This window comes from Carlito syrichta, unplaced genomic scaffold (genome assembly GCF_000164805.1).
Source record: "Carlito syrichta isolate Samal-C Ts95f unplaced genomic scaffold, Tarsius_syrichta-2.0.1 Scaffold91638, whole genome shotgun sequence".
Classification (NCBI taxonomy): Eukaryota; Metazoa; Chordata; class Mammalia; order Primates; family Tarsiidae; genus Carlito; species Carlito syrichta.
Genome location: NW_007035734.1, coordinates 226084 through 241647, shown reverse-complemented (window position 1 = coordinate 241647; position 15564 = coordinate 226084). Strand labels below are relative to the sequence as shown.

At 43.4% G+C, this 15564-nt stretch overlaps 1 protein-coding gene across 1 annotated transcript in view; it reads right to left on the bottom strand.

The window, feature by feature from the left end:
* RTF1 (RTF1 homolog, Paf1/RNA polymerase II complex component) overlaps positions 1 to 15564 on the bottom strand; it is a 43950-nt gene that overhangs the window by 26037 nt on the left and 2349 nt on the right. The window contains exon 2 of the mRNA XM_008059816.1: positions 3544 to 3691. Within this exon, the coding sequence (XP_008058007.1) occupies positions 3544 to 3625 (82 nt within the window). The 5' untranslated portion in view covers positions 3626 to 3691. The remainder of the gene's footprint in view (positions 1 to 3543; positions 3692 to 15564) is intronic.

Here is a 15564-nt window from a genome sequence, read left to right as displayed (position 1 = left end):
TCGGTGGCTCAGCCTGTAATCCCAGCACTTTGGGAGACCGAGGTGAGTGGATTGCTTGAGGCCACGGGTTTGAGACCAGCCCAAGGAACTTGGCGAGACCTCGTCTCTACAATAAATCAAAAATTAGCTGGACGTGGTGGCATATGCCTGTAGTTTCAGCTACTTGGAAGGCTGAGGCAGAAGGATCGCCTGAGCCCAGCAGGTCGAGTGCAGCCACTGCACTCCACTGCACTCCTGAGCCCAGCATGCCACTGCACTCCAGCCTGGGTAACAGAGTGAGACTCCAACTCAAACAAAAAAAAAAGAAAAAAGAAAAATTTTGCAGACCTACAGAAAAATATTACGAGAATAGTTTAACTCCCATACATCTTTTACTTAGGTTCACTCATTGGGTTTTTAAAAAATCTACTAGGTATAATTTTTAATTGTTTTTTTATTTTAAAGATGCGGCGTACAATTCAGAATTAGGTACATTAGTGATCATCAAACAGGCAAAGTTTGGGCCTCTCATTGGTCCTCACTTCACCTGGTTTGGGATCAGGTACACTTTCTGATGTTAGGTGCTCCCCTCCCCAGGCAGTATCCTGCTACTGCCAATCCCATTCTTGCAGTATTGTGATAAATGTTCAGGATCCACTTGTAGAGTGAGAACATGTGGTACTCAGTTCTTTGTTTCTGTGATAGATCACTGAGTATGATTGGCTCTAAATCTATCCAAGTTGCTGCAAAGTTCACAATTTTGCCCCCCTCCTTTTTTTATTTTTGAGTAGGAGTCTCACTCCTACTAGGCTAGAGTGCAGTGGCACGTTCATGGCCGCTGTAGACGTGACCTGTTGGGCTCAGGTGATCCTTCCACCTCAGCTTTCCAAGTAGCTGGAATCACAGGTGCGCACTACCACATTCGGCTAATTTTTTGATTTATTGTAGAGATGAGGTCTTGACAAATTGCCCAAGCTGGTCTTGAACCCCTGGGCTCAGGCAATCCTCTTGCCTCTGCCTCCCAAAGTGCTGGGATTACAGGCGCAAGTCACTGTCCCCAACTCAATTTTGTCCTTCTTTATGGCTGTGTAATATTCCATCATGTGTATACAAAGTTGGGTTTTTTTTGAGTTGGAGTCTGTCGCCCAGGCTGGAGTGCAGTTGCCGCTCCCGGCCATCGCAGCCTCGACCTGCTGGGCTCCGGCGATCCTTCTGCTTCAGCCTTCCGAATAGCTGGAATTACAGGCATGCGCTACCACACCCGGCTGTTTTTTGTTTTGTTTTTTTTTATTGTAGAGATGAGGTCTCACCAAGTTGCCCAGGCAGGTCTCGAACCCGCGGGCTCAGGCAATTCACTCACCTCAGCCTCCCAAAGGCGTGGAATTATAGGCTGAGCCACCGAGCCCGGCCAAAGTTTTTTTAACCAGTCCATTTTCTTTTTTGAGTTGGAGTCTCACTCTGTCGCCCAGGCTGGAGTGCAGTGGCACGCTCACAGCTGCCACAACTTTGACCTACTGGGCTCAGGGGATCCTTCTGCCTCAGCCTTCCATGTAGCTGGAACTACAGGCACGCGCTGTCAAGCCCGGCTAATTTTTTTGATTTATTGTAGAGATGAGGTCTCGCCAAGTTGCCCAGCCGGGTCTCAAACCCGCAGGCTAAGGTTATCCACTCACCTCGGCCTCCCAAAGCACAGGATTACAGGCTGAGCCACCGAGCCTGGCCGGTTTATATATATATAAAATAACAAATATATTTTTATTATTTATGTTGCAGAATTAACACCCACAGAGATCACGACTTGTCATCCCTAAATATTTCTCCCAAATGGGACTGTCTCTTACATAACCGATTACACAATTATCAAATTTAGGAAATTAACTTTAATACAATACTATTATTCAATATTCAACATTCAGTTCATAATCAAATTTCACCAACAATTACACGACTGTCTTTGCAGCCATTTTCAACCAAGTAGGATTCAATCTAGAATCACACACTACATCTGGCTGTCATGTCTCTCTAGTATCCTTTAATCGGGACCAGTCTTTGTCTTTTATGTCATTAATTTTTGAAGAGCATAAGCCCAAAAATTGTCTAACAGAATTCTGTGAGGTGGTGATAAAACTATTCTCTATCTGAATAGTAGCCACCCACAAGTGGCTACTGAGCAGATGAAATGTGGCTGGTACAACTGAAAAACTAAATTGTAAACGTTAATTTTTAGTTAATTTAAGCTTATATAGCCACAATTACCAAATGTATCCCAATTTTTTTGGTTGATTTGTTTTGGCAAGAAACACTTCAGGTTTTGAATTTCTGCAAGGATCCTCCATAAGTGATTGTGCCCTTATCAAATTGGGAAGCCCTGATATCTGTCTGACCCAGGGTTACTTGGTTAAGGTGGTATCTCCCAGGTTTTTCCTTTGTAAAGGCACCTTTTTCCCTTTGTAGTTAGTATATACAGGGAGATGTTGAGACTTGCCTAAGCCAACCACAGCCTCGACCTGCTGGGCTCAGGCGATCCTTCCGCCTCAACCTTCCAAGCAGCTGGAACTACAGGCACATGCCACCATGCCCGGCTAGCTATAATTTTTCTACATTTATTAGTCAGTGTTTCAAAAACTACTATTTTAATGAGTCATTAAAGTGACTTGTAAATTCCTAATGACACGAATCTTTTAGGACGAGTGCCATGGAAAAATAATATAATACTAATAAATAAATACTGAGTTAAATCAGCAATTCAACAAGAACTATGCTTGACTCAATTTGAGTTAGTATTCACAGGCATGTACTTAAAACCAGGTTAGCCCAATCCTTTTTTTTCTTTTTTTTTTTTTGAGTTGGAGTGTAACTCTGTCGCCCAGGCTAGAGTGCAGTGGCACACTCAAGGCCACTGCAGCCTCGACCTGGGCTCAGGCAATCCTTCTGTCTCAGCCTTCCATGTAGCTGGAACTACAGGCATGTGCCACCACACCCGGCTAAATTTTTATTTATTTATTGTAGAGATGAGGTTTCAGCAAGTTGCCCAGGCAGGTCTTGAACCATGCCCAGCAAGTTAAACCAATTCTATACAAACCAGTTTGTATGTAAAACATTATTATTTTTTATATTGACCAGGCATGGTGGCTCACACCTGTAATCCCAGTACTTTGGAGGCCAAGTTGAGGAGGATTGCTTGAGCCCAGGAGTTTGAGACCAGCCTAGGTAACGTAGCAAGACCAGTTTTGTATCTGATCCAAGGATTTCCCTCTGCAGTCAGGCTGTGCATAACCAAGAAAAAGGGAGGAGAAGGTGCTCAGGGAAAAGTGGAGATTAATGAATCTTCACAGGTTCCATGGATGGGTCTCAAGGGTCTCACTAACCCCTCAGAATCACATGCATTGTTCTTGCTCCATTCACATTCTCAAAAGCTCCACGATCACTGAACAAGTGAAGGACCACTGCTCTAAAGCCAGAGGTACTGCTGTAACACAGGCACAGCTCCTCCCCACTTCTGCCTCTGCATCTTTCACCTGACAAGAGTGGAAGTTCATCCCAGGGCCGGGCTGCTCTGCTCACCTTCCTCAGGGGCTGAGCTTTCCGCTGAGCTGTCTTTGTCTGAACTGCCTGAGGAGGCAGTTTTGTTGGCCTGTTTCTTCATCGCTCCTTTCTTCTCTATTTTTCTGGCTTTTCCTTTCTTCTTATTTTTATTACTCCCAAACGTCCACTACAAGGAAAAAGAACAAGGTAAACTGAAATAGAATAGGGACTTTATTGAGAAAAGCTGGAAGACTCAACTGTTAGGAGTCTGACATTCATTTTGAACTCAAAACATACTTTATGTGGGAAAAGAAACAACACACAAAAATTTTTGAAACCGGTTAAAACTTTGTATCCTCTGGTTTGGGTTTTTTTTAGAGAGAGTAGGAAATTTACAAAATACAAAATTTATTTAATGTTCTTTTTACTGAGCTGGGATCTTGCTATGCCTCCCAGGTTAGCCTGGAACTCCTGGCCTCAAGTCATCCTCCTGCCTCAGTCTCCCAAGTAGCTGGGACTACAGGTGCATACTACCACACCAGCTCATGTATTTTTTATGTCCAACAGGAAAAAAAAAAGATAGCAACTTTTTGGCAAGTTAACTGTGTTAACTAAAACACAGAAAAAAACATCTTCTAATGTTTTCTATGGCAGAGCTGGCAGTAATTATTAGCTTGCGATGTTGATATGTCTGGGTTTTAGCACACAGAAAATAGGTTGGTTCTGGGGCAGGTCTCAGGAAGGCAAGGAATGAAGCTTATCTAACAGAAAACAGCAGAAACTCTAGGGAAAAAGGACAAGGGCCACACTTTGGCCTGAATGGCAGTCCTGCCATCAACTCCAAGGAAGCAAAAAGTAAAGTATATCATTAGATAAATGTGTGTATATCTTCACTTTGGGAGGCTGGCTTGGGCCCAGAAATTCAAGACCAACTTTGGCAATACAGCAAGACTTTGTCTCTACAAATTCAAAAAATAAGGCGTAGTGGCTTGAGCCTATATTCCCAGCTATTCAGGACACTGAGGCATAAGGATATCCTGAGCCCAGGAGGTTAAGGCTGTGGTGAGCCGTGATCGTACCACTGTACTCCAGCCTGGGCAACAGAGTGAGACTCCAACTTAAAAAAAAAAATTCACTAAGACTATTTATTTACTATTAACCATACCTCTTTCAATATTTTAATTTGTCAATTTAGAATGATTTTATCGTGACCCGCCTGGGCAGCGAGACCTCATCTCTACAATAAATCAGAAAAAAATCAGCTAGGTGTGGTAGCGCACGCCTGTAGTTCCAGTTACTTGGAAGGCTGAGGTGGAAGGATCGCTGGAGCCCAGCAGGTCGAGGCTGCAGTGGCCGGGAGCAGTCACCACACTCCAGTCTGGGCGACAGAGTGAGACTCCAACTCAAATTAAAAAAAAAAAAGAATGATTTTAGGTGAAAAATACTTTACTCGGGAACTTTATTCTATGTACTATAAAGAATAATCTTGGGCTGGACGTAGTGGCTCAAGTCTGTAATCCCAGAACTTTGGGAGGCCGAGGCAAGAGACTGCCTAAACCCAGGGGTTTGAGAACAGCCTGGGAAACTTAGCAAGATCTTGTCTCTGTAATAAATCAAAAAATAAGCCAGGCATGGTGCCGTGTGCCTGTAGTTCCAGCTACATGAAAGGCTGAGGCTGAAGGATCACCTGAGACCAGCAGGTCGAGGTTGTGGTGGCTATGAGTGTGTCACTGTACTCCAGTCTGGGCAACAGAGTGAGACTCCGACTCAAAAAAAAAAAAAAAATGTACTATTAGTTATTTTAATGGTTACTTTATTTTTGTACTCAAGAGTTAGGTCGAAGAGACAAGTGAAAATAAAACAGCCATGTGTTCTAGAATGATATATTAAGAGAGCGAACAGCAACTTCTCTTTATGAGGGAACTTACTTCTCAAACTGTAACATTTCAACACCTAAAGTATTATCTAGAAAGAAATCCTAATGTTTCTTTTTTAAAAGAGAAGTTTTCAGCCTGGTACAGTAACTCATGCCTGTAATGTCAGCACTTTGAGAGGTCAAGGCAGGAGGATTGCTTGAATCCAAAAGTTCGAGATCAGCCTGGGCAACACAGTGAGAACTTGTCTCTATAAAAATAAAAAATAAAAAAAATGAGCTGGGTGTGCTGGTGCACATTTGTAGTCCCAGCTACTCAGGAGGCTGAGGTAGAAAGATCACTTAAGCCCAGGAGGTCAAGGCTGCAGCGAACTGTAATCATGCCACTGCACTCCAACCTTGGCGACAGTTAAGTCCCCAGCTCAAAAACAAAAAACCCCAAGACAGTTCTTAACCATTTCAAATTTTAATCATGTTAAGGAAGATAGTTTTCAGGTCAGTTTAAAAGAATAAAACTAGCCAAAGTGTTCAATTTCTGTGCTGACAATAAAAATATTACTAGAGTTAATAATGTATAACATCATTTTTTTTTTGAGTTGGAGTCTCACTCTGTCACCCAGGCTGAAGGACAAGTGGCACGCTCCTGGTCATCGCAGCCTCGACCTGCTGGGCTCAGGCGATCCTTCCACTTCAACCTTCCAAGGAGCTGGAACTACAGGCATGTGCCACCATACCCAGCTAATTTTTAAAAAAATTTATTGTAGAGATGAGGTCTCACCAAGTTGCCCAGGCTGGTCTCGAACCCCAGGACTCAGGCAATCCTTTCACCTTGGTCTCCCAAAGCGCTGGGAGTCAGCCACTGCACCTGGCCACATAACATCTTTTTAAGAAAAAAATTAGCTGAGCATGGTATTATACATCTGTAGTCCTAGCTGCTTGGGAGACTGAGGCTGGAGGACAGGTTGAGCCCAAGAGTTCGAGGCTTGAAGTGAGCTAGGATCCTGCTACTATACTCTAGCCTGAGCCACAGAGTAAAACTGTCTCTAAAATAAATAAATAAATAAATAAATAACAACCTCCTTCTCAATTTTTTTTTTTTGAGTCAGAATCTTGTTCTGCTGTCCAGGCTGGGGTGCAGTAGCACAATCACAGTTCACTGCAGTCTTTAACTCCTAGGATCAAATGATTCCGCCATCTCAGCTTCCTAAGTAGTTGGGACTATAGGTGTGTGCCATCATACCTGAATAATTTTTTTTGGTAGAGATGAGGACTTACCACGTTGTCTAAGCTAGTTTTGAACTCTTAGGCTCAAGTAATCCTCCCATCTCAGCCTCTCAAAGTGCTTGGTTTACAGACGACAGCCACTGTGCCCGGTCAAAAAAACCCCCATCTTTTGCATTGGCTCTCGATACAAAACAGTACAACTACACATATAATAGATAATGTGTGTCTGCTGGTTTTGAAAGTGGGCATGACTCACATTTTACAAATAAAGTGTCTTGGCCCTTTGTACTTCTACCCAATGAGAATATGAAGAGGTTGAGAGCATAAAGGTTGAGCTATCGGGGTCAGGTGTGTTAGAGTGGCTGGTCTGTTTTCGCCTATGAATCTGCGTTTCTCATGTGGCACACAGCCAAATTCTGGACTCCCTAGGCAGGATAAAAGTACTTGTAAGAGCAAAATGACCTAAATGTCATTACCTAAATTTATACAGGTAAATCCAATCAGGAGGTGCTAGGAAGCTGCATGACTTCCTTATCCTTCTACCTCTATCTGCTTCAGTTAAGTCTCAGCCTAAGCTTAGCAACTGTCACTCAACTGTAGTCTATAATGGTTATCCTTTGTGGGGGAGGGAGAAAAGACCCCGATAAAAACAGAAGACCTGGGCTCGGTGGCCTAGCCTGTAATCCCAGCACTTTGGGAGGCCAAGGCAAGTGGACTGACTGAGCCCGTGAGTTCAAGACCAGCCCAGCCTACTTGGTGAGACCTCGTCTCTACAATAAATCAAAAATTAGCTGGGCGTGGTAACGCACATCTGTAGTTTCAGCTACTTGGAAGGCTGAGGCGGAAGGATTGCTGGAGCCCAGAAGATCAACGCTGGGGTGGCTGTGAGCGTGCCACTGCACTCCAGCCTGGGAGACAGAGTGAGACTCCAACTCAAACAAACAAAAAAAAAAAAGAAAAGAAAAGAAAAATGCTTTAATGTAAAAGGGACTTTCCTAAATAAACCTGAACATGAGATGGAAATCTCCATTTTTTTCCTTTTAACAATTTTCAAAAGAAATGAGACAACAAAGTTGCCTCATCTCCCATGAGGTGGACTCAGTCAGGTCTATCATATCAAGGACTCACAACCAACAGCCTGACAAAGTTTTGAAAAGTATAAATAATGTGGGTGACTTTACTTTTAACGATAAAATTTCTCATGACTACATCTTTCAGTACTAAGAAGCTGGATTGCAGTTACCTGCATATCTATTCTCAACAAAGTATTTGATTTTTGATAAATTTTTTAAATCTAATTTTAAGAATAATCTAGGCTGGGCACGGTGGCTCAAGTCTGTAATTCCAGCACTTTGGGAGGCCGAGGAGAGAGGATTGCCTGAGCCCACAGGTTTGAGACTAGCCTGGACAACTTGGCAAGACCTCGTCTATACAATAGATCAAAAAATTAGCTGGATGTGGTAGCGTATGCCTGTAGTTCCAGCTACTGGGAAGGCTGAGGTGGAAGGGTCGCCTAAGCCCAGGAGGTCGAGGCTGCAGTGGCCATTAACAGTGAGCGTGCCACTGCACTCCAGCCTGGGCAACAGAGTGAGATTCCAACTCAAAAAAAAAAAGAAAAGAAAAAGAATATTCTATGTTCTGGCTGGGTATGGTGGGGTATGCCTATAATCCCAGCACTTTGGGAGGCTGAAGCCAGAAGGTCACGAGTAGCCTGGGCAACAAAGCAAGACCCTGTCTCTACCAAAAATTTTTTTTTAAAAAGGCCATCAACCGGGCTTGGTGGCTTTGTGAGGCCAAGGCAAGTAGATTGCCTGAGCCTGCCGGTTAAGACCAGTGCAAGCAAATTGGCGACACCTCATCTCGTCTCCATGATAAAAAAATAAAATTAGCCAGGCATGGTAGCACGCGCCTGTAGTTCCGGCTACCTGGAAAGCTGAGGCGGGAGAATTGCTGGAGCCCAGCAGGTCAACTGTCCCAGCAGGCGACAGAGTGAGACTCTAACTCAAAACAAAAAACAAAAAAAAAACAAAGCCATTGCCAGGCCATTGCATATTGTGGCCATTGCCTTGCTAAGCTATGGCCAGGCCATGTTTTCTTAAGCTTTGGTCCCCTCCCCACTTTGGGGAGGTGAATTTCCATTTTCTTTCTCTCTCTACTTTACTTTCTAAATAAACTATCTAAAAAAAATTATTAAAAAAAGAATAACACATGTTCATTATATGAAGCTTTGAAAATATAGAAAAAAGCCGGGCTCGGTGGCTCAGCCTGTAATCCCGCGCCTTTGGGAGGCTGAGATGAGTGGATTGCCTGAGCCCGCGGGTTTGAGACCCGCCTGGGCAGGTGAGACCTCATCTCTACAATAAATTTAAAAAAATCAGCCAGGCGTGGTAGCGCATGCCTATGATTCCGGCTACTAGGAAGGCTGAGGCGGAAGGATCGCAGGAGCCCAGCAGGTCGAGGCCGCGGTGGCCAGGAGCAGCTACTGCACTCCAGTCTGGGCCACAGAGTGAGACTCCAACTCAAAAAAAAAAAAAAGCTGGGCGCAGTGGCTCAAACCTGTAATCCCAGCATTTTGGGAGGCCAAGGTGAGAAGATTGCCTGAGCTCAGGGGTTCAAGACCAGGATCAAGCAATCCACCTGTCTCAGCCTCCCAAGTAGCTGGGACTATAGGCATGTGCCACTACACCCAACTGGAAAAGTATTTTTAAATTAAACGGATGCCCTTATGCTTTCCCCATCCAGGAAGGAGCAGAGGAAATGACCTAACACTTCTTAATTTGATTGGGGAACTATGGCTCTACTGAAAAGCAAGTTCTGTTGTAACCTTAAAAGAACCCTAAAATTTGCAGTGTGCACAGGGGCGAGTGGTAGGTACACTTAAAGTCCAGACTTCAATATGATGCACCACTATACAATGCAACTATGTAACCAAAAACTATTTGTACCTCCTAAAGCTACTGAAACAAAGAAAAGAAAAAAAAAGAGTACCCTAAAATGCACCGAACATAAGGGAAGAAATGAGAAAACGAGTGCCTACTGGTCTTCATCTGAACTTCAAGTAAAGAGGCCAGAGCATTCCCCAATGAAAGCAGCTCAAAAGCTACCTGGGAAAAGGAAAGGATCCACTGTCAGGACTCTCATACACACTGACATCCTGATTTCCTAGGCATACACGTATGCAAGTCTCACACACCAGAAAAGTATTATGCAAATACACAGTGAAGAAAAACTAAAACAGAGACTGGATAGAAGAGGTTTTCTCATCTAATAAGAGACTAGCAGTTTGACTTTCACTGATTTAACAGATACTCTAATGGGCAGCAATTATCTCATGATACAAGGAAAGTGAGTACAACACAACCCTGTGCCCCTTTGAGTGTGCACAGAATATTACAAAAAGGTCCCCCACTTTGGGAAGCAGTCGTCTTTCCGGCACTCAGCTGAAAATGGGAAGGAACACAGGGTTTTGTTTTTTTTTTTTAAAGACAGGTCTCAGCAAGTTGCCTGGGCTAGTCTCGAACCCTGGATTCAGGCAATCCTCTTGCCTCCACCTCCCAAAGTGTTGGGAGCCACTGCACCCGGTTGAGATCTTGTATCTTGAAAAAGTTACAAAAACTAGCCAGGTGTGGTGGTGTGTGCCTGGAATTCCAGTTACTGGGAAGTCTGAAGTAGAAGGCTGTGGTGAGCCATGATCGTGCCACTGCCCTCCAGCCTGGGCAACAGAATGAGACCCTGACTCAAAAATTAAAAAAAAAAAAAGGAAAAGAAAAAGAGAGCTTGTTTCTTATCTGTGGAATAAAAGAATTCAGATGATCTCTAAGACCCCTTGGCATTATAGGATTCCATATGAACTGAATGCTATACTAAGTTAAAACAATTGTCAGAAGGGTTCTGTAGTTATTTTTCTAGATACTGACAGTGGCCAGAAAAGAGGTGTGTTTGAGAAGGCATGGTTCCTGATTTAGGTGTTTTTCTGAAGATAGAAAGGGGTCAGAGGAATTGAAGAGAAAATACAATTTAATGTCAGCCCAAAAACATGAGAATAGCTTGACTTTCTTTTCTTTTCAGCTGTATAATTAATCAGACACAAGGCATTGTTGTATTTCATAATCAAGCAGTCACATATATTTAACTGGAAAGCATAGAGAATCCCTGCACTTAATCACAAAAGCCTACAGTCTTATTATGAAAACAAAAGCACAAATGAAGCCGGGCTCAGTGGCTCAGCCTGTAATCCCGCACCTTGGGAGGCCAAGGTGGGCGGATTGCCCGAGCCCGTGGGTTCGAGACCTGCCTGGGCAACTTGGCGAGACCTCATCTCTACAATAACTCAAAAAATTAGCCAGACGCGGTAGCGCGCCTGTAGTTCCAGCTACTTGGATGGCTGAGGCAGAAGGATCGCCAGAGCCCAGCGGGTCGAGGCTGCGGTGGCAGGGAGTGGCCACTGCACTCCAGTCTGGGCGACAGAGTGAGACTCCAACTCAAAAAAAAAAAAAAAATTAGCCAGGCACGGTGGCATTAGCCCAAAGTCCCAGAAAGGTAAGTGGAAGAATCTACCCTAGAGGCTGAGGTGGAAGGATTGTCTGAGCTTGGAAGGTTGAGGCTGCAGTGAGCCATTCTCGATCACTGCACTCTGGTCTGGGCAACAGTGAGACACCGACAAAGAAAGAAAAAAAAGAAGAGAAAAGAAAGATTGTATCTTTTCCAGAAAGTTCTATTAATCTTTTTTTATTAATAAAAATATTGGGCTTGGCGCAGTGGCTCATGCCTATAATCACAGCACTTGGAGGCTGAGGTGAGAGGAATGCCAGAGCCCGTGGGTTCAAGCCAGGCTGGGCAACTTGCTAAGACCTCATCTCTACAATAAATCAAAAAATTAGCCAGGCATGGTGGCACATGCCTATAGTTTCAACTACTTGGAAGGCTATGGCAGAAGGATCATCTGAGCCCAGCAGGTTGAGGCTGCAGTGGCCAGGAGCACGCCACTGCCCTCCAGCCTGAATGACAGAATGAGACTCCAACTCAAAAATAAAAAAATAACAAATAAAAACAAAAATATCAGAGCCAATAAGCGATAACAGAGTGAACAGTAGCGTAACTATACCAAGGTGGGGCATCTAAAAGATCAGATAAGAGAAGAAAGAAGCCTCAGAAAGGGAGGGAGGAGGGTAGGGGGCATGTGACAACACAAAGGGTACCTGATCTACTACCAAGGGGAGTGAGGGCCAGTTAGAAGCCCAAACATCACCTGCATTCAGCCTACTTATGTAGTTAATCCTTGTTTGTAACCCACATCTCTATAATAAAATAAAAGAAAATAAAATATATTAAAAAAAGAAAGAAGTAGAAAAAATGGAATGGGGGAAAAGCAAGAAGAGAGTCAAGTCTTTGAAGAGGCAGTTGGGGGCAGACACACATCCAGGAAGGCTGACAAAAGCTCTAGGAAAGAAGAAACAGGTGTGACAAGTGCTGAACTACAGGGCTGGGCCAAATGCTTTTATTTCTCAAAAATGTTGAAAACAAGACTATACATGAACCTTTTAAAAATAATTCGTCTTAAGCAGAAGGTATTAGAACATGCTTCAGCAATATTTCTTCATTTTTGTCTAATAGACTCATATTCAATTTTGAAAAATAAAAAAAGGTTTTTTAGGATCCAAAGTCATTTTTACTAGTAACAAGTGAAAATCTAGGCTTTCTTCTAGCTGGCAGCTGTTTCTATAAGCTCCACCCTGTTTCCAAAAGGCCTCTCAACTGCCTGATGGAGACTTGTTCCTCCTAACCAATTGACTTTTCTTGTTTTAGGCATTTTTAAACCCCAACTCATAAGTTAGTGGCTGCTAGCTCTCCCCCTATCCTCCTAAGTTTGTTATTTTTTTTCCCTGACACTCTTGTCGCACCCTTTGTGCTTCTTCTAGCAAAAGCTTTCAGGGACAGGAAGTGACAGCATCAAAGTACCACACAACAACCATTATGACCTTCCACCGAAGTATACTTCCCAATATCCCAGGCTTGGTCACTGTGAACTTTACATCCTTGCTTCTTTTTCTTTTTTTTTGAGTTGGAGTCTCACTCTGTCACTCAGACTGGAGTGCAGTGGCCGCTCCTGGCCACTGCAGCCTCGATGTGCTGGGCTCTGGCGATACTTCCACCTCAGTCTTCCAAGTAGCTGGAACTACAGGCACGCGCTACCACGCCCGGCTAGTTTTTGATTTATTGTAGAGATGAGGTCTCGTCAAGTTGCCCGGGCGGGTCTCGAACCCGCGGACTCAGACAATCCACTCACCTCAGCCTCCCAAGGCGCGGGATTACAGGCTGAGCCACCGAGCCTGGTTTCTTTTCTTTTCTTTTCTTTTTTGAGTTGGAGTCTCACTCTGTCGCCCAGACTGGAGTGCAGTGGCTGCTTCCAGCCACTGCAGTCTTGACCTGCTGGACTCCGGCGATCCTTCCGCCTCAGCCTTCCAAGTAGCCAGAATTACAGGCATGCGCTACCACGCCCAGCTGATTTTTTGATTTATTGTAGAGATGAGGTCTCACTACCCAGGCGGGTCCTTTTTTTTTTTTTTTTTTAACATGTGCCTCAAGATATCACTGAGAAGAATTCATTCATCAAAATAATAGACAAACATATTCCGTCATTAAACTTGGGTTTTTCCCCCTGCAAAGATAGTGCACCTGAAACATCTACTTATCCCCTCACTACTTGGACCTTATGCTTAATGTCCAGTTCACTCACTTTTTTCTGGACAGGAAATTTTCATAATTTCCCTCTACTTCCTCTTACTTTCATCAACCAGTTAGGTATCTTTTTCCTCTAAAATCAGTGCATGTCTCTACTCATAACAAACTACCCAATAACCTTTTAACTCAGTTTTTCTTTACCAATTTTCTGTCCTACCAAATCTGAGGGGACTAACATATTTCTTTCTGCCTATATTCATGGCTCACTAACAACAACAAACAGTAAGGGAGGCAAATATAAGTTTGAAAGGACTCCAGAGTAGCTCTCAAACCAGGTGAAGTGGGGACCAAAGGGAGGCCCAAACTTTTCCTGTACAATGACCACTTACCTATCTAATCCTGAATTATACCCCACATCTTTAAACTAAGAAAAAAGAAAAAGAAAGAAAAAACTGCAGAGTATCTTCTGGTACAAGCAGGCTCCACCTGACTAAGAATTGTCACTTTAGCAGCCAAATTTCTAAAAAGTGAATTTGTAGGTAATAAAAATATAAAAGCCAAAGCAGAATTGAAAAGACAAACTATTTCAGTATGTGTTTTTTTCCCCCACTGAGAGATATATGAATATTTATTACAAAAGAAGAAGGGAAAAAAAGCAAGAGCCACTGTCTCTAACTTGATATTATTTTTTAAAATTTAAGTCAAGGTCTCACTACATTGCCTAGGCTGGTCTCAAACTTTCAGGTTCAAGCAGTACTCTTGCTTTGGTCTCCCAAAGTGCTGGGATTACAGGCATGAGCTATAGTGCCTGGCCACCAACTTTATATCCTAAGGATCTCTAAGAAGTCCCCTACCCAACCTAAAATGTCTACAGCAGCCATAAATCTGAGCTCACAGTAATATCACTAAATTCTCTAGTGGTTGGTAGGATATTTTTAAAAAGATTTTAATAGTTATTTTCTTAACTTTCCAAAATAATGAAATAGTTGCTCTAACTTTGAGGTGCTCTGTGCTAAGCTAGCAGCCTGGGCCAGAGACATGATGCAGACCAATGAATGGCCATAATACAGACACTGCTACTCCTAAAGTAGGATAGAGTAGAGCTACAAAAAGCCTGAGGGCCTGGAGTTAAGAACCCTGTAGGGGAAAAGTCACTCAAAGCCTCATCTCTTACTGGACAGGGTGCAGCTGACCTGTCAGCTTTTCTCCAATTCATGCATAAATAGTTGGGTAGTTCTAAGGTGAGAACTTTTTGACTTCATTGAGCAGCTGTTAACAATGGGAACCCTCAACTGTAAAGGGTTTTTGGACCTGGTCTCCTTTAACACAAGTTTTAGGTCCCCTAATGCTATGGAGTTAACACACACGCTACTCTCTCAGCAAGAGCAGCTAAAAAAAATAAAGGGAACATCAACAGTAACTACATAATTAGAACTCTGACCTAATGATAGGAATTTGGAGAATTAACATCTTCACATGAACAGTTATTGCTTGTATCTTAAGGAACTACAAAGACCACAAACACATTACAGGTCATTCTAGACAGAACACAGATTCAAACTTAACTATATATTGAGGGGGAGGAGGAATCTCAGAAGCTGATTTCTTACACATGACAAATAAAAGTTGCAGAAATAGTGGGAGAGGGGATTATTTCAAGATTTTCCTGTATTGTCTAGGCATTAAAAAACAACACTGGGCACAGTGGCTCACGCCTGTAATCCCAGCATTTTGGCAGGTGGAAACAAGAGGACTATCTGAGTACAGGGGTTCGAGACCACTTTGGGCAACTTGGCGAGACCTCATTTCTACAATAAATCAAAAAATCAGCTGGGTGTAGTGGCACACACCTGTGGTTCTAGCTACTTGGAAGGTTGAGGTGGAAGGATTACCTGAGCCCAGGAGGTCGAGGCTGTAGTGGCCATGAACATGCCACTGCACTCTAGCCTGGGCAACAGAGTGAGACTTCGACTCAAAAAGAAACAAACAAACAAAACAGAAAATAAAACAAAAAAGCAAATTACTTCACAGACTCCACTGATTTTCTAACAGACTGGGTTACCTTATCGATTTGAGAGAAATTAAAGTGCCCCTATTAAAAGTAAATGAAGCCAGGCTCAGTGGCTCAGCCCGTAATCCCACGCTTGGGAGGCTGAGGTGAGTGGACTGCCTGAACCTACGGGTTCGAGACCCACCTGGGCAACTTGGCGAGACCTCGTCTTTACAATAAATCAAAAAATTAGCTGGGCGTGGTAGCACGTGCCTATAGTTCCAGTTACTTG